The 26,061-nt window shown below is 47.7% G+C and overlaps 1 protein-coding gene across 3 annotated transcripts in view; it reads left to right on the top strand.

The window, feature by feature from the left end:
* Positions 1 to 25,604, top strand: part of DGCR8 (DGCR8 microprocessor complex subunit) — a 36,384-nt gene extending 10,780 nt beyond the window's left edge. The window contains exons 6-14 of one of the 3 annotated variants that reach the window (XM_025474812.3): positions 1,173 to 1,370; positions 1,629 to 1,730; positions 2,509 to 2,607; positions 4,395 to 4,477; positions 19,736 to 19,836; positions 20,180 to 20,286; positions 20,831 to 20,958; positions 22,571 to 22,684; positions 23,705 to 25,604. In XM_025474812.3, the coding sequence (XP_025330597.1) occupies positions 1,173 to 1,370; positions 1,629 to 1,730; positions 2,509 to 2,607; positions 4,395 to 4,477; positions 19,736 to 19,836; positions 20,180 to 20,286; positions 20,831 to 20,958; positions 22,571 to 22,684; positions 23,705 to 23,788 (1,016 nt within the window). In that variant the 3' untranslated portion in view covers positions 23,789 to 25,604. The remainder of the gene's footprint in view (positions 1 to 1,172; positions 1,371 to 1,628; positions 1,731 to 2,508; positions 2,608 to 4,394; positions 4,478 to 19,735; positions 19,837 to 20,179; positions 20,287 to 20,830; positions 20,959 to 22,570; positions 22,685 to 23,704) is intronic. The other 2 variants (XM_035706634.2, XM_025474813.3) reach the window with 2 other exon arrangements.
* Positions 25,605 to 26,061: the final 457 nt, after the last annotated feature.

Here is a 26,061-nt window from a genome sequence, read left to right as displayed (position 1 = left end):
ACCGCTTGTTTCTAGATTCACTTCCCTGCGGTAATGTGTAAAGAAATACGAGGTTTTAGTGTATTATTATTATTTTTAAATGTTTTAGTTATTTATTCATGAGAGCTACAGAGAGAGAGCAAGAGAGAAGCAGAGATGTAGGCGGAGGAAGAAGCAGGCTCTATGCAGGAAGCCCAATGTGGGACTCAGTGCCGGGACTCCGGGATCACGCCCTGAGCCAAAGGCAGACGCTCAACTGCTGAGCCACCCAGGCATCCCTGGTTTTGGTGTATTATTAAGCGGGTGCAGATTTCACAGCCTTGAGTTTTAACTACGTATTCCTCAGTCTTACACATGAACCACCCCCTCCACATCCACAGGTGCTGCTCTTAGGGCTGGGCGTAAGCCACAAGCGTCCCTGCCTCAGAGCTGACACTTGAGTCAAAAACCAGTGAGGGTGATGTGGCCGTCTAGGATATCCTGGGAGAGAGAAGGCTAGTGTACAACATTAAAAGCTGGAGGCCCCTTGGAAATTCATTGAATTAGAGATGGGTGGTAAGCAGTGGGGCTGGGCCAGGAGCTGTTGCAAAGAGGCATGACAGGTATGAGGCCCCCCAGCTTCCTGGGTGTGTTGCTGAGTGTGCAGGCAGCCAGGTGGCTGGAGGGGAGAGCGCAGGGTACACAGTACTTCCACTGCTGTGGTACTTGTTTTGATAGAAAAGTCTTGAAGGCCATCCTGAGTTTTGTGGAGTTTTTTAAAGCTTTTTTCTTTTTTCTTCTTTTTGTTTCAAAAAAATTAAAAGCATCGCAAAAATTTGTCCATAGGGACCTGCCTGAGTAATTTGAGTGAAAGGACGTGATTCTTTGCTTTCTTTGCCCAAGATTTCAGGAAAAGGGGAATGGGGATGGCATGGGTGGGACCTGTTTGATGGGCAGCCCATCACCATCCTACTCCCTGGACAGAGGAAACATAACTCTTTTTTTTTTCTTTAAGATTTTATTTATTCATAGAGACACAGGCAGAGGGAGAAGCAGGCTCCACACAGGGAGCCTGACGTGGGACTTGATCCCGGGTCCCCAGGATCACACCCCAAGCTGCAGGTGGCGCTAAACTGCTGCGCCACCTGGGCTGCCCGGAAACATAACTCTTAGGTTGGACGTTAGCAATTTTGTTCTCTGATAAATCCACACAGATCTTGAGGAATTTCGGAACTACCTGGAAAAGCGTTTTGATTTTGAGCAAGTCACTGTGAAGAAATTCAGGACTTGGGCCGAGCGGCGGCAGTTTAACCGAGAAATGAAACGGAAACAGGCAGAGTCTGAGAGGCCCATCCTGCCGGCCAATCAGAAGCTCATCACTCTGTCTGTGCAGGATGCACCCACAAAGAAAGGTGAGTTGGGGCATGTAGATTTTATCTTTGGCAGATTGGTTATACTGTTGTTTTACTTGATGGTCGTAGAATGTATGCTTTGTGTGTAAGTTGTATTTATCTCAGAGCTTACGTTTACCTTATGAATGCAGAGGTGTACTCCGTTCACGGTCATGAGCCCCTAATTCAGTGAGTCGCTAACTTGGATGGTGTCAGGTCCCAAGTGCTAGCTTGCGGCAGGTCCTCACGCTGTTGCTGAGTTAGGCCTTCTTGTCACAGAGTTTGTCATTAATCCCAATGGGAAGTCCGAGGTCTGCATCCTGCACGAGTACATGCAGCGCGTCCTCAAGGTCCGCCCTGTTTATAATTTCTTTGAATGTGGTAAGTTTGACCTCCCCTCCCTCAGCCCTGAAGAATCCTACACCTTGCTGGGGTCATGGCTGGGGAGGCGGGAACTGACCAGTAACCCTACTGTGCTGGGTTAAGAGGTGAAAGGGCAGGGCAGGGAAAAGCATGCTGTAGGTGGGGGGTCGTTTTCACAGCAGTTTATCCCATCCGAGGGCAAATGCCCCTGCCTCCCTCTTCCTCTGTCCATATTCCCCCCCACCCACACTGTCCTCTCTTCCCTTGCTCTGAGAAAGGACCTCCTGCTGTGTCTCCACCTGTTCCCCCCTCAGCCTGCCCCCCCAGTGGATGAAGGGGCCTCAGGCCTGTGCTTCCCACCAGCCGTCTCCTGTGGCCTTCCTCATCACACTTTTGTGAAAACCAGTTTGTCTTCCCCTTGTAATCCTGAACCTAAGAGTCACTTGTTTGTATGTCGTTTCCTTGGCTTCCTGCATTTGCGGTCTCTGCTATTCACCGTCCTGTGTCCACCTTTCACAGACACGCTCCCTGTCCCTGGTAGCTTGGCCTCTGACCTCCTATTTTCTTCCATCTTACTAACCCGTGCTCCCCATTTTTCACAATTTTCCTGGCAAGCTCTCTGTCTGCTGACCAACTCTTGACCCTATCTCCAAGCCTCAGAGAGCCCTCATCTCTGCCTTCCAGCAGTAGCCCTTACCCTGCCTTGTCTGTTGGTGCTAGCAGATTGTATGTGTGCATGTGTGCACGCTTTTAATGTCTTGGCAAGTATTTTTAAAACCGTAATTTTAATTTTAAGAGAACCCAAGTGAGCCTTTTGGTGCCTCGGTGACCATTGATGGTGTGACCTATGGATCTGGAACTGCAAGCAGCAAAAAACTTGCGAAGAATAAAGCTGGTAATGTGCCTGCTTGTGTGTGTCAGACCCATGCTGCCCACTGTCTGCCTCTCCCCTTGGCTAGGGAGGGCTGGGGATGGGGCAGATCCATTCAAGTTATGTAATCATCTAACTTAGTTTTATTTATTTATTTATTTTTAATTTTTTAAAGATTTATTTATTTATTTTATGATAGACATAGAGAGAGAGAGAGGCAGAGACACAGGAGGAGAGAGAAGCAGGCTCCATGCCAGGAGCCTGACGTGGGACTTGATCCCAGGACTCCAGGATCGTGCCCTGGGCCAAAGGCAGGCGCTAAACCGCTGAGCCACCCAGGGATCCCCTAACTTGGTTTTTTAAAAGTATGTGCTCATTGGAAAAGACTCCTAGAGGAAGTAAAACGTGAGGGGAAAAAAACTAGGAAACTCCAACCTTCTCTGCTCTCTGGCAGCTGGGCCAGAATCTCTTGCCCTTGTCCCCACCGCCCACAGCCGACTGGGTCATGCTAGCATGTTCTGGAGTGGGCTTGGTAAAAACTGAGCAAAACGTGGGCATGCTAGGAGGTGACAAAGAGGTAGAACCTTACATTGTTGGCATTCTTAAGTGGTTTTTACACGTTTGAGGATGATTTCCTGAGTTCTTCAATCTCTAGATTTGGGACTGCCACTCACAGAGCCTGCGAAGGCCTGTGTTTTCCAGTTAAAATGGAAGCTCCTCTGCCTCACCATCAGGGTTACTTGGCCTCTTTTTGGGAGTGGAGTACATTTTAGGGTGGGTGTTGGGTGCACCCAAAGCTCTGGTGCCCACAGTTCGATTCTTAAGGTTTCTACCTCTGCTATGGTGTCTTCCAAAGCAGCTCTGCCCTGTACAAAGCATGAAGTCTACAGTTTTATCACATTCTTACCATGTTTGGGGATTGGTAACGGTGCTTTTGTTTACAAGACTCAAGAGTTTACGTTGGTGTTGCTTTTTGTGGTGTATGCTGAGGATGATCGGGAGGATATGTTACTTTCTGTCCTGCCTTCTGTGAGGCTGTACTGGGCTCACACGCTCCACCTCTCTCCAGGAAGGCCTGCTGTCCATACTAGAGAGATTGTACCAAAAGGCTTTCAGCTTAACAGATTGGTACTACTAAGGTCATGGGGCAGATAGCTCACGTGGGGCCCACTGTGAGAGTGGAAATGTCCTGGCAGTAGGCTCTGCTCTCCCCATGTGTGAGGATCTACTTCCTCTGTCTAGACCCCAGTTACTCTTTAGATACCTCACTTGGATGTCTTGCCAGCACTTATGACTCTATAGGGTCAGACTGCTGCCCCTCCCCTGTTCCCCAGCACCCCACACCGCCCCACTGCAATGGTGAGTGGCAGCCCTGCTCAGAAATCTGTACTCAGCATTGAGCCATCCCTCTGCTCTGTCCTGCAGACTCTTTTTCAAGAGTATCTGTCCAGTCTCTACTTTTCCCTCCCACACTCAGAGCAGCCTGCTCAGTGCTCAGGCCTCACTGTGTGGCCTGGGTCCTGGTGAGCCATTTGCCTGCACACCATCACCGTGATTTCTCTGAAGCAGATTTCTCCTGTCTTGTCTGCTACAAGTACCTCAGGGCAAGAGTACATATAACCTGGTGTGGCTTATAAGGCTGCTCAAAGCCTAACACTTGCCCCACTGCATCCTTTGCTCAGGATGTGCTCCTCCATCTTCTACTCTCCCTGCCTCTGAAGTCCTGCACAGGAGCCGACGTGCAGCTTGCTCTGGAGTTGGGAAGTGAGCTGGGCCCAAGCCCTCACCCTTGGAGTTTTTCTTTTTCATAGCCCGAGCTACGCTGGAGATCCTTATCCCTGACTTTGTCAAACAGACCTCTGAGGAGAAGCCCAAAGACAGTGAGGAGCTTGAGGTGAGTGTCAATCCTGCCCTGTCTGGAGCTGTGGCTCCAATGCAGTGTCTGCTCCCTGTCCCCCCTCCCCGTCCCCACCTACCCACCAGCCTATGCAGGTTATAGATTTAACCATCCAAACTCCAGGTGGTTTCATTTGTTCATATTTCATAAAAGGGGAAACTTGTTTTAGTTCCGGCAGGGGGAGATGTCACTTTTGTCAGATTTTTGTGTTCTGTGTCTTGTAATTGGTAGTGAAGAACGTGCAGAATAAGTGTATTTGGAATGAAGGCTGGCTGTCTCAAAGACTGGCTCCCACCACAGATCTATAGAGTCCCTAAGTTACGTTGTTTTTTGTATTAAGAACTGTTTAAAATTACTTGTAAATCCTTCTGGGAAATATGATTCTATGGTTACTTGTAGTGAAGGCTTTTCAAACTCTGAAGATGGTATTCTTTTTTATACCGGCTTTCTTGATCTCTATATACCATAAATTTTGCTCCTTTAAAAAACCATACTGTTGAGTGAATTTTTGTATATTCAGAGTTGTGTAATCATCACAATGGTCTAATCTTAGAATATTTTCATCTCTCTAAAAGGAAACATCATACCAGTTAGCAATAACTCTAATTTTCCCTGTCTCCCAGCCCCTCAACCCCTGGCAACCACTAATCTCCTTTCTGTCTTGCTGGATTTGCTCGCTTGGGACACTTCACATCAATGGAATTATGCGACATGTGGTCCTTCGTTGACTGGATTTTTTCACTTAAAACATGCTGTGTTAGCTGTGGGTTTTATCTGATAGAGGAAGTTTCCTTCTGTTTTGCTTAGTCTTTTTTTTCAGGAATGGATGTTGGATGTTGTCCAATGTTTTTTCCTGCTTCTATTTAGATGATTGGTTTTTGTCTTTTACTTTCCTCATAATGGTGGTATATTGCATGGGTTTCTGAATATTAAACCAACCGTGGATTTCGGAGATAAATCCCACTTGGTCACGGTGTACATAAGTTTTATGTATTCCTGGATATAGCATGCTGGTAATTTATTAAGGACTTTTGCAGGTATATAATGGATACTCACTTGTCTGTAGTTTTTCTTGTGTGTGGTGTTGGTGTTGAGGGAGTACTGTCTTTACAGAATGAGGTGGAAAGTTGTTTCTCTTCTTTTGTGTGGAATAGTTTGTGAAATGTCGGTATTGATCTTTAAACATCAATCCAGAATCCACCAGGGAAGCCATCTGAGTCTAGACTTGACTTTGAGGTTAATTACCAATTCTGTTTTTTTCACATTACTTCTCAGATTTCCTGCTCCTTTTTGAGCTTGTTTGGAGACTTTGTGTCTTTATAGGAATTTTTCCATTTGCTCTGGGTTATCTCATTCATTGGGATACATTTGTTCATAGTATATTCCCTCATGACTTGCTGCATTTTGGTAAGCTTGTGCTGCTCCTGCCTTTATTCCTGATTTTAGTAGTTTGAGTCTCTTTGCTCTTGGTTAGTCTAAAAGTTTGTTACTGTCTTTGATCTTTCAAAGATCCAACTTCTGGTTTTGTTTGTTCCTATTGGCTTTTTAATTTTCTGTTTGATTTATTACTGCTGTTTCATTTATTTCTGTATTTCCTTTCTTTGGCCAGCCTTAGGTTTGGTTTGTTCTTCTTTTCTAGTATTTTCAGGTTAGAGTATTGATTTGAGGTGTTCTTTTTAAATACTGGAATTTATGTCTATAAATTTTCTTCTGTGTATTACATTAACTGCAGCCCATAAGCTTTAGTGTGTTTTCCTGTTTTCATTCATCTCAGAGTGTTTTTTTTTTTCTTTTTTTTTTTTAAGATTTTATTTATTTATTCATCAGAGACACAGGCAGAGGGCCGAAGGCAGGCGCTAAACTGCTGAGCCACCCAGGGATCCCCATCTCAAAGTACTTTTCTACTTTCCCTTGTGATTTCTACCTTGAATCATTGGAGTCATTTTAGGAGCATTTGTTTTTCATATATTTGTGAATTTCCCAAATTTCCTTTAGTTTAGTTTCTTTTTTTTTTTTTTTTTTAAGATTTTATTCATTTATTCATAAGAGACACAGAGAGAGAGGGAGAGAGGAAGAGGCAGAGACACAGGCAGAAGGCAGGCCCCATGCAAGTCCATGGGACTCGATCTCGGGACTCCAGGATCATGCCCTGGACAGAAGGCAGGTGCCAAACTGCTGAGCCACCCAGGGATTCCCTCTTTTTTTTTTTTTTCTCCTCTTTAGTTGTTGATCTTTAATTCCAGTGTGGTTTGAAAACATAGTTTGTATGATTTCAAACCTTTTTTTGTTTTTAAAGATTTTGTTTATTTATTAATGAGAGACACAGAGAGAGAGAGAGGCAGAGACACAGGCAGAGGGAGAAACAGGCTCCATGCAGGGAGCCCAACGTGGGACTCGATCCCAGGTCTCCAGGATCATACCCTGGGCTGCAGGCGGCGCTAAACCGCTGCGCCAGGGCTGCCCGATTTCAAACCTTTTAAGTCCTTTTAAGTTCACTGAGACTTGTCTGATGACCTGTCTGCCCTGGAGAATGTTACATGTGTGCATGAGGTGAGTGTACTTCCTGCTGTTACTGGGTGAAGCAGATGTCAGTTAGATCTAGTTGATGTATGGTGTTTGGTCTACATCTTTATTGGTCTTCTGCCTAGTTCTTCTGTGGTGTTTTTTTGTTTTTTTCTAGAGAAAGAGAGCGTGTGTGTGCCCATGGTGGGGGGGGCTGGGGGCAGAAGGAAAGAGAATCCTAAGCAGGCTCCACACCCAGCTCACTTGATCTCACGACCCTGAGATTACAACCTGAGCCGAATTCAAGAGTCAGATGCCACCCAGGTGCCTTGTCTTCCCTGTTACTGAGAGTGGGTATTGGAGTCTCCAACTGTTACTCTTGAATTATTTCTCCCTTCACTTCTGTCCATTTTTGTTTCATGTATTTTGGGGTTGTTAGGTACATATATGTTTGTGGTATTGCGATATAATAAGAAATGTGTGGTCTTTGTTCTTGGTTCCTGGTACAGAGCATCTACAATATATTAGTATTTGCTTTTTGTTCCTAGTGTTTGTTATTGTTGTTGTTGTTTAGATTTTATTCATTTATTCATGAGAGACACAGAGAAAGAAGCAGGCTCCCCACAGGGAGTCTGATGTGGGAGTTGATCCCGGACACAGGATCATGCCCTGAGCCAAATGCAGATAGACGCTCAAGCACTGAGCCACCCAGGTATCCCTGGCCCTAATTCTTTAAAAAGCTGCAGGCTGATAAAGTAAATGGAAGGGTTTTTTAAAAAGATTTTATTTATTTATTTGAAAGAAAGAGAGCAGAGTTGGGGGAGAGGCAGAAGGAGAGGGAGAAGCAGACTCCTTGCTGAGCATGGAGCCCAACATTGGGCTGGATCCCAGGACTCAGAGATCATGACCTGAGCTGAAAGATGCTTCACTGACTGAGCCATCCAAGCATCTGGAATGTCTTGTTATTTTTAACACACTCCTTTCTTTCCTCCTCCTTCTTCTTAATTTTATGTATTTAGTTAATCTCTATACCCAGTGTGGGGCTCAAACACAAGACCCCAAGATCAAAAGTTGCATGTTCCACCAACTTAGCCAGCCAGGCCCCCTTCACACATGCCTTTCAGCCACACCTGAGTTTAGGATAATGAAGTGACTTTGGACCATCCCTTTGAATGGGAGCTGGTTGCCCATGGAATTTACCATAAAATTAGAGGGTTAGAGGTTTCAGGATGCTGCCACCACCACCACCACCACCACTTCCCCCTACCCCCCATATGTGTGGTGGGGAGGGCACTGGAGATTGAGCTAATCGCTAATGGCCAATTATGTAATCAGTTATGGCTGTGTAGTGAAGCCTTCATAAAAAAACAACCCTAACTGTGAAGGGGTTCGGAGAGCTTCTGAGTTGGTGAACACATTGAGGTGCTAAAAAAGATAGCATACTCAGGGAAGGCACGGAAGCTCTGTACCCCTTCCTTTATACTTCACCGTATTTATCTTTTTAATCTGGCTGTTTCTGAGTTATATCCTTTTGTGATAAACTGGTACTCCAGTAAATAAACTGTTGTCCTTGAGCTCTGTGAGCTGTTGTGGGAAATTATTGAAGCCGAAGTAGGTTTGGGAACCGCCGTTGTACAGCTGCTGTACAATGAAACACAGGAGAGGATGCCTGGGTGGCTCAGCAGTTCAGTGTCTACCTTCAGCTCAAGACATCATCCCAGGGTCTGGAGATCAAGTCCCACATTGGGCTCCCAGCGAGGAACCTGCTTCTCCCTCTATCTCTGCCAATCTCTCTGTGTCTCTCAGTAAATAAATTTTTTAAATCTTTAAAAAAAAATAAAAGACACAAACATAAGCGACAACCTGGACTTGAAGTTATTTAGCATCAGGTGGTGGCAGCAGTCTTGTGGGACTGAGCCCTTGAGTCTGCTCCAACTCCTGGCAGTTACTGTTTAGAACTGCTTGTGGAAGCTCACACATTTGGTGTCACAAATGTTGAAACTAGAAGTCAGTTTTTTGTTGTTGTAGTTGTTAAAGATTTTATTTATTTATTCATGAGAGAGAGAGAGAGAGAGAGAGAGAGGCAGAGACACAGGTAGAGGGAGAAGCAGGCTCCACGCAGGGAGCCTGACGTATGATCCCGGGTCTCCAGGGTCATGCCCTGGGCTGAAGGTGGTGCTAAACCGCTGAGCAACCCGGGCTGCCCCAGAAGTCAGTTCTGTTTAATGTTCATATAGTTAGGTCATTTTGATGGATAGACCCTTTATTATTATTAAATATCCTTTATAGTAACATTTTTTGTTTTAAAGTCAGTTTTGTCTGATATAGTCACTCAAACTCTCTTATTCTTTGCCATGTCTTTCCTTGTTTTTTACTTTTAGCCTAATAGTGACTTTGAATCTAAATCATGTCTTTTATAGGCAGCATATAATTGAGTTTTGTTTTTATCCTCTGTCAATCTCTGCCTTTTGAGCAGAGGGCTTAGGCAATTTTTTTAAAAAAGATTGCATTTTATTTTATTTTTAAAGATTTTATTTATTCATGAGAAACACAGAGAGGCAGGAACATAGGCAGAGGGAGAAGGAGAAGCAGGCTGCATGCAGGAAGCCTGATGTGGGCCTCGATCCCACGACTCTGGGGTCACACCCTGAGCCAAAAGCAGATGCTCAACTGCTGAGCCACCCAGATGTGTCTTTAAAGATTTGTTTGAGAGACGGTATGAAGGAGAGTGGGGGGAGCGGCAGAAGGAAGGAATCCCCACACACACTTCCCCACTGAGCCCGGACCTGCCCTGCTGGATCCCACCATCCATGAGACCATGACCTGAGCCAAAACCGAGTCAGATGCTTAACCAGTTGAGCCACCCTGGTGTCCCTAAAGATTTTATTTTTAAGTACTCTCTGCACCCAGTGTGGAGCTCGAACTCAACAATCCTGAGATCAGGAGTTGCCTGCTCCACTGATTGAGCCAGGCAGGCATCCTTTTGAATTCAGTTTATCAACTTTTTTTTTTTCCAGGAGGGTTGGGGTGCTTAGTCCATTGAAATGTAATTTCTGGGCAGCCTGGGTGGCTCAGCAGTTTAGCGCCGCCTTCAGCCCAGGGCATGATCCTGGAGACAGGGGATCGAGTCCCAGTGTCCCCACGTCGGGCTCCCTGCATGGAGCTACCATTACCTTTTGTAATATCCTCAATTTGTTAACAAATTGTTTTTTCCCCTTTTATTCTTCTTTCTGGGCCTCCCATTATTATGTAAGGTGATACATTCCCATGGTATCCCACAGGTCTCATAGACACGTAGACCTCATAGACACTGGCCTGTTTTGTTTTTTTGTTGATGTTTTGTTAAAATATTTTTCAGGGGATCCCTGGGTGGCGCAGCGGTTTGGCGCCTGCCTTTGGCCCAGGGCGCGATCCTGGAGACCCGGGATCGAATCCCACGTCGGGCTCCCGGTGCATGGAGCCTGCTTCTCCATCTGCCTGTGTCTCTGCCCCTCTCTCTCTCTCTCTCTCTCTCTCTCTCTCTGTGACTATCATAAATAAAAAAAATAAAAAAAAAAATATTTTTCAGACTGGGTATTTTTGATTTGCCTGTCTTCCCCCCTCCCCGCTACCCCCCCTCCCCCAAGTAGGCTCTGTGTCTAGAGTAAAGCCTAATAAATTTGGGGCTTGAACTCACCACTCTGAGATCAAGAGTCAGAAGCTCAAGCAATTGAGCCACCCAGGCATCCCTTCAATTTGCCTAAGTTTGCTGATCTTTCTTCTGACTGTTTGAATCTACTTTTGAACCCTCTGGTGAATTTTTAATAGTTTTTATGTCTTTATTGATATTCTGTTTGGTGAGATATTGTTCTTGTGCTTTCTTTTAATTCTTTCGACGTGATGTTCTGTTTGTTTCTTTAGTTCTTTGAGCATATTTATTATAGTGGATTTAAAGTCTTAGTAAGTCCAGTTTCCTCAGGGATGGTTTGTATTGACTGCTTTTCCCTATCTTGTAGGGCATATACATTTGTGTTTCATTTCATGTCTCATAAATTCTTTTGTTGAAACCTAGACATTTTAAATAATGTGGCAACTGTGGATAACAGGTTATCTCCCTTTCCCAAGACTTGTTGGCTTTGCTATTTTTGTTGCTGTCTATTTAGTGATTTTGTTAGTTTGCTAGGACTGGCATAATGGCTATCACAACCTGGGTGATCTAAACAACAGAATTTTTTGGCCTCATGATTCTGGAGGCTAGATGTCTAAAATCAAAGTTGTAAATAGGTTTGGTTCTTTCTGGGGCTGGGAGGAAAGGAAGTCTTTTAGGCCTCTCTCTGTCATTTGGAGATAGCTGTTGGAGATAACTGGTTTTGTCTCTGTGTTTCCAGATCTCCTCTTTATGAGAATAGTAGTCAGATTAGGGCCTACCCTAATGACCTAATTTTAACTTGATTGTCTCTGTAAGGAGCCTGTCTGCAAAAAACGTCACATAATGACGTACTGGGAATTAGAATTTCAACATATGAATTTGTTGGAGGGACATATTTCAACCCATAGCAGTGACTCTCCTAGACTATTCTGTGAAATCCAGATCAGAGATTTCCTGACCTAAACCAATATGTCTCCTAGCCTTTTCCAGTGGCCTCTTTATACATGTTGGGGGTGCAGTCACCTTTAGCGCTCTAGTAGTGGACAGCTATATTTTAGCCTTTATTTCCCACTTGCACAGAGCTTCTGAGTCAATCGTGTGAGAGATTTGGGCCTTCTTGGGTCTTTCCTGGGCATGCATGTGGCCATCTAGATCCCCAGATAAGTTGGAGCTTTTCAGTGTCCTTTATGGGCATCACGTTCTCTAGCTTTCCCCATTTATGTTTTCTGACCTGCCTCTTGCCTACCAGCTGGTATTCCAGCCTCAGGCAATTGCAATATGAAACAGTTGCCACTGATTATTTTTGACAAATTTCCTGGGGAATTGGGCTGTTCTGAGTGAGCTCTGAGTTGGGTCATGCAAAGGCAAGTTTTAAAATGGGGCTTTTCAGGTATGTCTGGGTAGCTCATTTGGTTGGATGTCTGCCTTCGGCTCAAGTCATGATCCCAGGGGCCTGGGATTGAGCCCCATGTCAGGCTCCCTGCTCAGCAGGGAGTCCACTTCTCCTCCTTCTTCTGCTCCTGACCCCCCTCATGCTTGTTCTCTTGAATTCTCTTTCTCAAATAAATAAATAAAACCTTAATAAAAAAAAAAATGGGACTTTTCTATAGAGCTGCCAGCGCCTGGGCCAGATAGCAATGGTTCTTTGGGGTTGGGTTGTTGGGGAACCTTCGTGCCTTTTTCAGTGGCTGTGAGGCTGCTCAGGCTACCACAGAGCTGGGAAGAGGAGATAGGAATGGGTCAAGTTAAAATGCTACAAAGCTCATTGACTTGCCAAGATTCAGCCATTTTTTTTGAATAAATGCTTCTCAGATTGCCTTTTAATTTCCAGAATTTTGAAAAACTTGATTCTGACAATTTAGTCAGCATTCTTGTTGATTCTATGGAGGAACAAATTTTAGAGGTCCCTTATCCTGCCCCTCTGTAAGTGCTTCAGGATGCATTAAAATTTTTTTCTAATCTTTTTAGACAGATGCTGTTATAAAATATGGTAAAGTGCCCATCACAGTGTTAAATGTGTTCCGTGCTTCATTGTTGTAGATGAGCAACAGGTCACAAAGCCCATTCAGCAGACATAATCTCAAAAGGATTAGCTCCTCCAGGAAAAATCACATTTTCAGCCTAATTTCTAAATAACCCAACTGTGAACAGTGGTGTTCAGGGAGGCTTCCAAGGCATGTTGGAGAACCTTTTACCGAGACCCCTCCTCACAGCCTGCCAGGGCCCTTAGGGTCTGTTGTCGTGCTTGATGATATGTGGGCTCTGTTGGTTGCACTGCACTGTCCTCTGATACAAGGTAGCAGAAGCTGGAAGGGTAACTGTGGTTCTGGTGCAGGGAGTCCACCTGTCCTGGGCCGAGGCTGCCTTTTAGGAGGATGGAATTTTGCTTTATCCCAGCAGCTGATCTGAGCAGGCTTTGCTGTTGATCCCTGGTCGGGAGGGGGACAGGGGTGTGGGGACAAGGTGTCTGACCAGTCTCAGCTTACCGGACCCACACCCCCTCACCTGTGGCTATTATTGGCTTGAGAAAGTTTTGACATGTTGAGATAATAGTAAATTCTCCAGGGTTAGTAGAACAGCAAGGGTTAGGAATGCCTTCCCTTGGCTTCAAGATAACATCCAAGACAGTCTCTATTTAGTGTTTTGGCTTCTAAGGTACCAGCATCTTGTTTGTTTGGTGGTTGCATCAATAAGCAGTTCAGTCCAGTTTTTAATCTAGAAGTCTCTGCTTGCTCTGTCTATGGTTACTTTAGTGTTTGGCACCATTGTATTTCCCTAAGCGGGGACCACCCAGTTTCATTCTGGTCAGCACGAGGACCCAGGGGTGCGTTCCATGCTCTCCCACCCTTGACAGGACATGTGTGTTGCAGAGTGGCCTGTTGCTCCAGTTCCCTGCTCTGTCCTAGCTGCCCTTTGTAGTCCTTCCACCTGCATTGTGGCCTCCTCATATGTGGCCATGCAGTGAGATGTGCACCTGGAGGGCTTCAGCCTTGCCCCAGACTGTACCACCAACCCTGTCACTGCCTCACACTTGGTGATCAGAGGACACTTGGTGATTAGAGGCTGGTAGTTCCCTCATTTGTTGGAGGCGCATGGTTTTGATGATGACCGGTTGGCAGTCTTTGTGCTTGGTTCTTTGATCGTCCGCCTTTCTTCCTGCCCTGAATCTGCGAGGTCACTGGGGCTACAGCCTCTTCCTTGGAGCCTTTCCCATCTGGGCCTCTAATGAGGCATTTGCCTTAGGCATCTGCCATGACAAATGCTGTGGGTTTCTGGAATTTGTGCCTCAGGTTGTACTGAATAGTAGTTAAAATTCAAGTTCTGGCCATGTACTCTGGGGCTCTTCTGAAAAGTGAGGGATCTTTCCAGAAATGATCTCAGAATGTAGCCTGAGAAAGAATTTCCCAGGTGGAGGAGGCCACATGGGCAGCTTGGAAATCCCAGGTAAAAGTTCCCTCGTACATATAAGGGGCTTTTCAGTGCTGGTTCTCCAGTTCTCTAACACTAGTGAGGTATCTACAACTCTTCTCAGTTCTCACAATGTCTACGTGGCACTGGCTTAGTCCCACAAGACTGCCCACACTTCACATTCCAGCCACAGATGGGGTGCCCAGGCCACCCACATTAGCCAGCCTACTGCAGATTCAGGGGTTCCCATGATTTCCCTCAGGCTCATTAATTTGCTTAAACTAGAACTTTTTTATTTATTTTATTTTTTTATTTTTATTTATTTTTTTATTTTATTTATGATAGTCATACAGAGAGAGAGAGAGAGAGAGAGAGAGAGAGAGAGGCAGAGACATAGGCAGAGGGAGAAGCAGGCTCCATGCACCGGGAACCTGACGTGGGATTCGATCCTGGGTCTCCAGGATCATGCCCTGGGCCAAAGGCAGGCGCCAAACCGCTGTGCCACCCAGGGATCCCAAACTAGAACTTTTTTAGAATTTGCTCTCAGAACTCAGGGAAACACCTTATGTTTACTGGTTTATTATAAAGGATACAAATGGACAGTCAGATGAACAAGTCCTTAATTGTGTTTGGTCTTTCTAATGACCAGTCCCATCATAAAGGTCCCATCCTGAAACTACCAGGGTTCCCCACATGCCCCTGCCCCTAGCCTTCTCATTGCCATAAACTCAGGTGAGGTCCAGAGGCTCTCTTAAATAACCAGAGCTACTCTTGTCATTCAGGAAATTCTAAAGGTTTTAGGAGCTCCATGCCAGGAACGCAATACAAGTACCAAGTAAGAGTCCAATGACCCAAAAATGTCCTTATCCTCTTTTTTCTCACTTGGAATTTAATTGTATATGTGCACGTATACACACACATTGTCTTTTTCCCTTGTTTAAAATTTTTATTTTATTTATTTATTTATTTTTTTTATTTATTTATGATAGTCACACAGAGAGAGAGAGAGGCAGAGACATAGGCAGAGGGAGAAGCAGGCTCCATGCACCAGGAGCCTGATGTGGGATTCGATCCCAGGTCTCCAGGATCACGCCCTGGGCCAAAGGCAGGTGCTAAACCGCTGCGCCACCCAGGGATCCCTTGTTTAAAATTTTTAAAGATTTTATTTATCTATTCACGAGAGACACAGCTGCAGAGACACAGGTGGAGGGAGAAGCAGGCTCCATGCAGGGAGCCTGATGTGGGACTTGATCCTGGGATCACACCCTGAGCCAAAGGCAGACACTCAACCGCTGAGCCACTCAGGTGTCCCCCTTGTTTTAAAATTTGTCAGAGAAAAAAATAGCTTCTCTGTCAGGTTGGATGAGTTACAGCAGCACAATCCTGACTGAAATGAATTGCTGTCTTGCTCCTAAAGAATTGTGACAGTGTTTGTATCACACTCTTCTGAGTAGCTCAGCAGGTGGTGACTTATCTCCCCCATGATGCTTCTCTGGAGGTGGGGGCAGCTTTTCCTTCTTGTGTGAGCTCCAGGTGTGGATGCTGGTTCTTTGGGAGTTCTTGCTGTGCACTGCTGTCCTTGAGACACAGTGACACAACGTCCATGCACAGTGGTGGCATGAATATAGAATGTCTGGAGTTTGAGAGCTGCCATGGAAGCAGAGGCTCAGGGCAAGGCGTGTTTGGTATTCATTGAAAAGGCAAAAGCAGGTGACCAGAACTGGCACCATGCCTCTTTATAAGACCTGGGGTGATTTCTTCTCAGTATGTTATTGCTTTTCAGATAGCTGTTGGAGGTGGTTGGTTCATGGTTATTCTAGAATTTACTTGTGAGTGATCTGTTGTTTTTGCCTTTTTGTTTTTTTCCCCAATTTATTTTTTAATTTATAGAGAGTTACAGGTACTTTTTAGAGGAGTTTTGAAACGTGTATAGTTTTGTTACGTAACCCACAGTACAGTCAAGCAGAACATTTTCAGATCTTCTCCCATCCCAGTTCTCTCTTTTCACCTGGTAGGCGCTGAGCTGCCTCCCTAGGTTAGCCAGTTCCCAAATGTCTTAACAGTGGAGTTACAGGGCAGATGGCCTTAGAACCAGGCTCCAACTCAGTGATGCACCAACTGTTTTGGTGCCTGTGTCAGTGTTTGGGTCATTTTTGCTGCTGAGCATGCCCACCACAGGGCAGTGCTGGGTGTGTTCTTCCTTCTTGACTGAGGAGTGTTGAATGCATTTCTAGTTTTGGGTGGTTAGCACTTGTTTGCTATGAGGCTGTCCAGGTTTCCATGTGAGCATAGATAAGCACCCAGAATGGCTTTGCTGGGCTATTCGGTAGCTGTGTGTTCAACTGGATGCCTTTACACATCTGTAGGGAGCAGCATGTATGTGTGGGTCTGTCTCTGTGCTCAGTTCTGCCTCCTTGATCTGTGTCCTTTCACCAATGCCACATCTTCTTGAGGACATAATTTTTTTTTTTTTTTTTTTTTTTAAGATTGGTTTATTTAAGAGAGAACAAGCCAGTGAGTGTGGTGGGGCAGAGGGAGAGAATCCCAAGCAGATTCCATTGAGTGTGTAGCCTTGTGTGGGCTCGATCTCAAGACCCTGAGATCATAAACCCAAGAGTCAAACGCTTAACCAATTGTGCCACCCAGGTGGCCCCGATGACATGAAATCTTGAAATCAGATAGTGTAAACCCTCTAACTTTGTTCTTTTTCAAAACTACTTTTCGGTTATTCATGTTGCTTTGCCCTTCCATACAGAAACAGTATGTCAGTATGGAAAGTTCTGTTGAGATTCTGATTGGAATTGTGTTACATCTGTAGATAAATTCGGGGAAGATGGACTTCTAACAGTATTGCATCTTTCAGCTCACAAGCCCGGTATGTCTCCCCATTTTAAAAAAAATGTCTCCCTAATTTATTCATTCATGAAAGACACACAGAGAGAGGTAGAGATATAGGCAGAGGGAGAAGCAAGCTCCCTGTGGGGAGCCTGATGCGGGACTCGATCCCAGTACCCCGGGATCACGCCCTGGTCCAAAGCAGACACTCAACCACTAAGCCACCCAGGCGTCCCTGTCTCCCCATTTATTGAGGTTTTCTTTCATGTCTTGTATTGCTGCTTGGTCATTTCCAGTGTGTAGATCCTGCACTCATTTTCTTAGATTTAGATGTAAGTATTTCCATACAGGTTTTGGAGCTATTGTGGGAAGCACTTTAGTTTCAGTCTTGACTGTGGATTGCTAATATAGAGAGATGGAATGTTCTGTCTGTATGTTGACTGTGTGTCTTGCAGCTTTGCAAACTGTGTTACTAGTTAATAGCCAGTAGTTTTTCTGGAGATTTCTTTGGAATTTCTGTGTACAGACCAGGTTGACTATGATTAAAGATGGTTAGGTTTCTTCCTTTCCAATCTAGATGCCTTTTATTTCTTTTTCTTGGATGATGCTCTTACTGCAAGCTCCATTACACATTGAGCAGCATTGGGGAGAGTAGACATCCTAGTCTTGTTCCTGATCTTTGGCAGGAAGCACCCAGCCTCTGACCACTGAGTGTGAAGTCAGTTGTTGGTTTTTTGTCAGTACCTCTTAGGTCAAGGAAAGGTTCTTCTTCTGTTCTTGGTTTGTTGAGAGTTTTTATCATGGAAAGGGTGTTGCACTTTGTCAAGTGTATCTGTATCTCTTGATATGATAAGGCTTTTTCAAACTTTTAAGTTGTTGATAATGAATTATGTTAATTGGTTTTTAAAAACTGCATTTCTGGGGTAAGTCTTCCTTGGGGACAGCATATTTATGTATTGCTGGTTGTGAATTGCTAATATCATTGAGGATTTTGACACCTGTGTTCAAGGGAAATCAGTTTGTTGTTTTCTTTTTGTCTGATATTAATAATGTGTTGCTACTAACATCATAAGATAAATTGGCAATGGTCTCTTCTTGAGGTTTTTGAAAGATTCTCTAGAAGTGGTGTCATTTTTTCCCCCCTTAAATGGTTGGCAGTTATCACCAATGAGGCAGGTCATCTGCACGTGGAGTTTTCTCTACAGGGAAGTTTTAACTACAAATTCAACTTCTTGAATAGGGCAATTTGAGTAGTTTGCATTTTTCAAGGAATAGGTCCATTTTCTCTAAGTTGTTGAATTTATGGGTGCTGGGCTGTCTGTGGTACTCCCTCAGGTTCCTTCAGTGTCTTAAGCACCGAGTATCCGGCCGGGCTTCTGCTGTACTGTCGTCTGTGGGTCACTTCTACCTTTTGTGTGGTGGTTCCTATATGCCCTTCGCAGGTTAACCATCAGCAACATGTGGCTGTGGCACCAGCGCAGGTAGTTGTGGTGTGGGTGTTTGCCAGCAGCTGTTGGATGTCTTTGGCTTCTGAGTGTGTGTGTGCCTCTGCTCTTTCAAGGAGGATCCTGGGCACACAGGTGGTTCTCCACCTCTCAGCTTGACCACAGGTCCACAGCCCAGGTGCTGGCTGCTGGTTAGAGACTGGGTTCTCATAGATTGGGTGAGAGAGCCAGTCACTGCCGATGCGTCAGCTACTGGCCAGCCATTGAGGATGGGTCTAGGACCTGACATCTTGGTGAATAACTTTCCCTGGAAACTGATCCACGCTGGTACAGATATTTGGAAATGGAGGTATCTTGTGTGGACCTATTGGAAGACAATAACCAAATGAGGGCAGTTAGCTTTTCAGCTCACTAAAGTCTGCAATCTTCCTCAGAAATAGCACCTTGCTCTCCTTGACTCAGTCATAGTGAGTCTCTGCTGGAGAGAGAAGAACCCCTGCCTCCCTGCTCTGAGCAGCAGTGTTGTGTTCTTACAAGAAGAGGGAGGGAGATGGAAAAAAAGGCCATGTGGAGATAGGAATGATGCTGCCACAAACCAAGGAAAGCTTGGGGCCATCAGAACCTGAGAAAGTCAAGGAAGGATCTCCCTAAGAGGTTTCAAGGTGGGGATGCAGCCCCTTGACTCCTTGCTTTTGGACTTCTGACCTCCAGAATTGTGAGAAAATAAGCCACCCACTTTGTGATACCTTGTTACAGTAGCCCCAGAAGCTCAGCAGGTGCCACTAGGGAGGTGGGCTATGCTGGGTGGGCTAGGCCACATCCTCCATTCACTGGCGTGGCTCGGCAGAGGCCCAAGCATGGTTGGGGTCACAGCCACTTCCTGGCTGCTGCCTGCCTGCCTCTCTTGTATAGAATTTCCCTTTTTCCCCCTAAATGGGTTATGTGGTTTCTCATGAATGCTTCTTAGTTGTTCTGTTCTCTGGTTATAGTGACTGGTCTCAGAGCCGGGACGGGACGACTTTGTGTTTGAAACAGGAGCCAGACCAGGCCCTTTGCAGCCTTTAGGGAGCTTGCCATTTTTAGAGTCGTTTCTGTCTGACTTACCTTCTCTCCTATAATCTCACGATGATCTTCAATTTTTTTTTTCTAAGGTTGTCTGTCTTTAGATTTCTAATTGTCTGATCAGACTCAGATTCAGAAAAGGCTTCCCGGCAGCACCAGGCTCTGCCACCATCACAACATGTTCTCTCCAACCTAGCACAGTGCTGCTCGTCCTGTCTCAGGGGGGCAGCTGAACACTGAGGTGGGGGTATGAGGTGCTCCTTGAGGCAATAAAGAGGACAGGAAATTTCTGGAGGAAGCAGACAGCATGGGGAACAGCTCCGCGCGGCCAGTGGGCTAGGTCTAGCACTTAGGAGTGGCTGCTTTGTTTTGTAGTATTTTAACCACATCAGTATCGAGGACTCACGGGTCTACGAGCTGACCAGCAAGGCCGGACTGTTGTCTCCCTATCAGATCCTCCACGAGTGCCTTAAAAGGTAGGGTGGGTGCCTTCCCTTCTGAGTAGGGGTGATGGGGGCTTCTCTTTTGGTACCCAGTGTCTTTATTAGCCATTTATCCTAGCTTAAGAGCTAGGAGGTTAAAGTCTGAGCCATTGCAATTGTTCCATGTGTGCACAGAAGCCCCTCGTGTCTGGTGGTCAGTCAGAGCCTGTGAGATCAGATGAGGTACACAGAAAATGTCCTCCCCTCTTCAGCTGAGAAGCAGTTTGGGGAGAGGGTTGGCACTGTCTTCAAAGGGCCTTTCAAAGACTTTCCTGAAGCTGCCATTTCCTCCTCCTCCTCAGCCAATGTCATCTGTTGTCTATACTTTTTCTTAAAGAAACCATGGAATGGGTGACACATCCATCAAGTTTGAAGTGGTTCCTGGTAAAAACCAGAAGAGTGAATATGTCATGGCGTGCGGCAAACACACAGTGCGCGGCTGGTGTAAGGACTGCCTCCTTCACTTCCTGCCACCCCACCACAATTTCCAATGACTGCTGGGGAGATGGCACCCTGCCGTGTGGCCTCTCTGGGAGCCTGAGCCTCTGTGGCTTGGTCTTGGGCCACTGCTCTGGCGTCACCCGAGCTCCTGCCTTGTGTGCTGACTGCCTGCGATGGTGTCCACTAGCATCTCCTCCTGACCTCTGAAGGCCAGTCAGCCTAAGGCAGGACTGTGGTAGTCCTGCCTGCACCATCCCCATCCTCCTAGTCTGGGCTTGGGCTGGTATTTGGGTTAGACCGTGTTCCCTTCCTGCCACCCGTGCCCCCATCCAACCCATGGTCCCTGTGGCCAGAGGAGGGGTGTCCCGGAATGGCAGCAGAGTTGCTGCCCTGCCACACTCTGTGTCGTCCTTCCCCCTCTTGTTGAACATGCCCTCAGCTTGGGGGGTGGGAGGACAGCAGGTATGTTCCTGTTTAGGAAAGGTGGCCATGTTGACAGCTGTATGTTAGGGACTCCCTTTCCACATTTCATCTTCCTTCCTCACAGGTAAGAATAAGAGAGTTGGAAAACAGTTAGCCTCTCAGAAAATCCTTCAGCTGCTGCACCCACATGTCAAAAACTGGGGGTCTTTGCTGCGCATGTATGGCCGTGAAAGCAGCAAGATGGTCAAACAGGTAATGGGGCCCCTCCCCTGGGCCTAGGGCAGCCTCTGTTTCTCATCCTCCTCCCACCCCGGAGCACCTGTCTGGGGTCCCACTGTCACAGGGACAAAGTTGGGCAGCTGTGCTCTTGTTCAGCACCACCTCTTAGGCACTGCTGGGCCTTCATTGTGACCTCTGGGAGGTGGCAGGTCGTTGGTGCTGTTTCTTCCTCCCTGAGAAGCCTGGGCCTGGCACTGGCTGTGTGGGGATGGCCCATTCTGCAAGAGGTGTAGGTGGTGAGTGATGCCAGCCCCAGTGGAGAGGAAGCTTCTGAGCTGAGCCCTGCTGTTGTGCCCTCACGGGGCTGGGAGCCCTGGGTTTAATTTGAGGACCCCTAGGAGCTTGAGGGAGAGTAAGAGATGCAGGGCAGCTTTTCTTGGCTATGAATACTGGTTTACCTTTGCTAAACTGTACAGGTCATGTTTGGTATCTGCTGTTTTGCCGAGGTCGTGAGATTTAAACCAATACCCTTAGGTTTGTGTGCTTTGTGGGGTGGAGGGAAGTACTGTGAGGCATTTATGTTTTTGTTTTGTTTTGTTTTTTAAGATTTTATTTATTTATTCATGAGAGACACAGAGGGAGAGAGAGAGGCAGAGAGACAGGCAGAGGGAGAAGTGGGCTCCATGCAGGGAGCCTGATGTGGGACTCAATCCTGGTTCTCCAGGATTGCATCCTGGGCCGAAGGTAGGCACCAAACTGCTGAGCCACCTGGGGATCCTGTGCGTTTATGGTTTTTAATTTTTCCCCTGGTTTCCAGAAACAGTCTGAATTATTGGCACCCCAGTAGGAGTAGGGGTGGTCATTGTGGCATCCCTGAAGAGGCCCTTGTTTTGGACTTGACAAGAGAGGGTGAAGGAGGGGACACTGGGCCCTTAGGGTGTGCTTCAAGGAACTTCAAGATAGGTGTTACTGAGAAAACTTGGATGCAGTGCAGATGAGGTTGACTTCCGCCTCTATGTGCCTTACTTTTGTGCAGCATCTTGCTTGGGCTAAGATTGAGAGAGAAAGCCTGCTTTCTCTTTCTCATTCTCTCCCCATGAATGGAAACCTTCCCTCGGTTGTAGGGCTAGGGTCCAGTCTAGGCACAGCCCCAGCATGCATCTTTTGGAAGGCAGGTGGTGTCTGACACTCCAAGGCATGGCAGGCGTCCTTAGAGATGGCTTCTTACCCGAGGAAGGGACAGCTTGGTCCTGCGCTGGAAGCCATAGGGCATGCAGACACGTAGAGAGCATGTGTCTAGGTTGATGGGCTTCCAGCTGGGCCCCAGTGCCAGGGTGTGTCCCATCTGGCAGTGTGCCGTTCTGCTGGCTGAGGCTGTGCTGTGGTCATTACATCCTGAGTGCCCAGTGCCGATGGCAGGAGTGGAGGCAGGTGGGTGCCAGGGTACTTGCCTTATGAAGCGGGGAGGCCGTGGCTGCTGCTTCCTGCTGAGGGGGAGGCAAAAGTGAGGATGGCATGCTCAGAAGGTGAGCTGGGCAGCCATGGACTGGTCTATGTTCTCTGAGGTGCGTCAGCCTGCTGGCCACAATGTGTTGATGAGGCCTGCCCTGGGCACTCCTGAGAGTGAGGCACTGTGCTCCCCCAGGAGACCTCGGACAAAAGTGTGATTGAGCTGCAGCAGTACGCCAAGAAGAACAAGCCAAACCTGCACATCCTGAGCAAACTGCAGGAGGAGATGAAGAGGCTGGCCGAGGAGAGGGTGAGCATGCAGGCTTGGCCGGCACCACAGGCCACGGCTCCTCCATGCCCTCATCACCTTGCCCTCAGTGGAGGGGGGGCCGTTGAGTTAAAGGCCAAAGGGGAAAAGTGGGGGCGGGGGCAGGTGCGGGGGGAATCAGCCTCCAGGAACCCATTCCTGGCTCCTCAATACCTTGGTAGTGCTCCTCTTTCCCAGTGAGTCCTCAGCACTTCAGAGTAGATTTCCTTTTTCTTGGATTTCAGCATTCATGACACTTGAATCCAATTGCTTCATCTTTTAGTAATTATTATAGAGCTATCTGCCTGCGGTTGTGAAAGGCCCAGGCTTCTGGCCATTTCCACTCAGTATCAGCTATATGAAGGCAGAGATAGTACACCCACCAGGCCTCCCTTATTCAGGGTCCTGTGGGCAACAGATTGCCATCCTGGACCTCTTCCTTGGGTTCTTGGCATTTCTGGGAGGAAGGAGCATGTTTCACAGAACAGTTGAACCCGGGTAAGGCTCCGTCCTGGTGAAGCTTCCTAACGCCACCAGTCTGAGTGGTTGGAGGCTAGGATCTCTTTAAGCTGTAGGATTTGCCAGGGCCTGTGTAAAACCCTGAGAAAGGGGTATCTGCTGTCTGTTTGGTCTGTCTGGCCCAGAAGATGCCACACTCTTGCCCTCGAGTTGGAGTGGGGAGAGACCCACCCATGTGGCTTGTTCCCAGTGGCTGTAACTTCCTTGGCCTTTTACTTTTGGGTGTGTGTTCTAATTCCCAGGGAAGCAGTCCTCTGAGACGTCATCCAGGGAGACCCAGCCAGCCCCCCCATCCAGCCCACTCCTCAGGCCTCCCCTCCCTCCACCTGGCACTGCAGAGCCGTGGTGCCCTCCTGCTTCAGAGGCTACCTGGCACCAGTGCGCTGAACTCCCTGTCCCCCACCGACACACCTCTACCCCTTGTCTCCGGAGCCTCTTGCCTGAGATTGGGCTGGGTCACGTGTTCCACATTGTTGGCATCCCTGATCTTTGTTGTTCTTCCAGGAGGAAACCCGGAAGAAGCCCAAGATGTCTATAGTGGCATCTGCGCAGCCTGGCGGCGAACCCCTGTGCACTGTGGATGTGTGAGGGAGGCGGCAGGGCCAGGCGCGGGAACTGGCAGCTCTGCCGCCAGGGACACCACGCGCCGCTCACTCTGCAGCCTCAGGCCTCTGATCGGAGTTCCCCCCCTGCGGCCAGGCATCCTGAGGCCCAGGCCAGAGGGGTGGGGCTCTGTGCGCGGGGACAGCAGGGCCATGCAGCTCTTCTTTGGGGGCTGCCCACAGGTCTGAGTGGACGTGTTCAAGGACGGACTCCGCTTGCCCACACAGGTGGAAGCTAGGAGCTTGGCATGGCTGTGGATGACCTCTGCCTCTGTGGACTTGCTGCAGACTGGTTTATGAAGGTTTCCATGAGTGTCAGTATGTTACCTGCACAGACAAGAAGCGACAGACTGAGAAGGCAGTGGCTGAGCCCTGTGGCGCCCACCTGTGCCCAGGGCCCCCTCCGGCCACCGCAGCGGTCTGGCATCCCCTCCCCTTCCCTACCTCCTGTGTTTTCCATTTTTCTCTGAAAAGGTTATAACAGGAAGGAGTAATTTAGACCTTTTTGGCTTAAAATAAACACAATTTTAGAATCAATTATTTTTCAGAGACTAGGCGAGCCCTCAAGGTGATTCTTTTCCATCCTTGAAACATGCTGCCAGTGTATGAAGTCTGCAGGTCCCCGCCTGGCTGCCGGCCCTGGCCCTGGGCTGGCATGTGGTCCATTTTTTCTGAGTAAGTCTTAATGTCCTAAAAACACGTCTTCTTAGACACGGAGGCCCCTCACCCTCACTGGCCTCTGGCAACTTTTTACTCAAGATTTTTGCACAGTCAAGTCCATCTGTCCACCCATCAATTTTTAAAGCTTTTATGATATTTTAGCATTTGAGAAGAAACTTTTACAGTGAGAGTAGAAGGTAGATTTGGAATCACGTAGCAGATATAAAAAGTTAAGCATTTTAGCACGAGGATTTTAGAAGAAACAAGGACCCTCCGTGCAATCCATCCGTGATCACAAAGTGGCGCTCCTCTCCAGAGCTGGCACAAGCACACGGAGGGCAGCGGGCTTCCCTGTGATGATGGCTTCGCTGGATTTCAAGGGCAGCTGCCCTGTGCAGCCAGGCCTCATGGCCACCTGGTCTGACCAGCAGGCTGTGCTCTCCCAGTGGCTCCTGTGGACAGGTGTTGGGTAGGTGTGTCCCTGCCTTGGGGCCCCGGGTTGTCTGCACGTGCAAGGTAGTTACGGTAGCTATCCCCTCCCTGTCTGGAGGGCCTGTTCAGGGTGCCGTGCACTCCTGGTGCACAGTGGGCTGCAGGGTCCCATCCCACGGGTGTGCCTGTTGTCCATCACGTCCCCCATGGTTGGTGTTGATGGCATTTGTTTTCAGGCAGACAGACCGTCAGTCTTGTGTGCCACCCACAGTGTATCCCTCCCTTACCACCGATGTGACTGAGGTTGGCTTCTGTGTTGACCTTTATAAAACCCTCAAATCAAGTTGCTGTAATTAGACACTTGCTTCTGTCTTGCCTCCTGTCTGCAGCTGTGAATAATCATTTGACTGTGACCGTTTGCCCTCACAACAGCCAGATGCGCCATCGTGAACCAAAGCTTCGTGCACACGTGTTAGCTAGAGGCAGCGAGCCCTGCTGCAGCCTTCCCCTGTCCTTCCTTTGTACCCCCCCACCCGTGTGGGTACGAGTGTTGTGTGCACACAGCCATGCCGTGGGGGCAGAGGGCAGGGAGAGCCTGTGCTAATGCCACCCACCTCGCCACTGGCCATCGTGCACCTTCCAGGTGGTGGCTAAACTATGGCTGTAAGGGTGAGCCTTGATTGTCTGCATAAAGCAAAACTGTCCCAAAAGGGAATGACTGCTGTTTCTTTCTCATAACCATGCGAGGCTCTGGGGCTTCTGGATCCTCTGCTGGCCAGAACTACCCCCTCCGGTCTGCCCTGCAGAGCTGAGGCATTTGCCTGGACAGTGCTCCTGCAGCAGCTGGGCAGTGTCTGTCCTGTTCCCCCTGGCCCAGCTCCAGTGGCTTCCCTCAGGGGGTGTAGGAAACTTCGACAGACCATGGGGCCCTACCCCTGCCATTGCTCCAGCCCACCTGTACAGCTGGCCCTGGGCCATGAGATCCACATCTCTGCCTCCCTGTTGCTGTGGGCACACTGCTGTGACCTGCAGCTGTGCCAGAGGCTGGTAGTTGGCTAGTGGGAGCTGGGGGCCCAGACTTGGGCTGCTCCAGGTGCTTTGAGAGCCTTGTCCCCGACACCTGCAGTGGGGGGCAGGAGGGAACCCACATGCTGGAACTCTGAAGCT

The sequence above is a fragment of the Canis lupus genome, chromosome 26 (genome assembly GCF_003254725.2).
Source record: "Canis lupus dingo isolate Sandy chromosome 26, ASM325472v2, whole genome shotgun sequence".
NCBI classification, from domain to species: Eukaryota; Metazoa; Chordata; class Mammalia; order Carnivora; family Canidae; genus Canis; species Canis lupus.
Note: the sequence above shows the minus strand (reverse complement) of the source record. Positions and strands in the feature narration are given on the sequence as shown.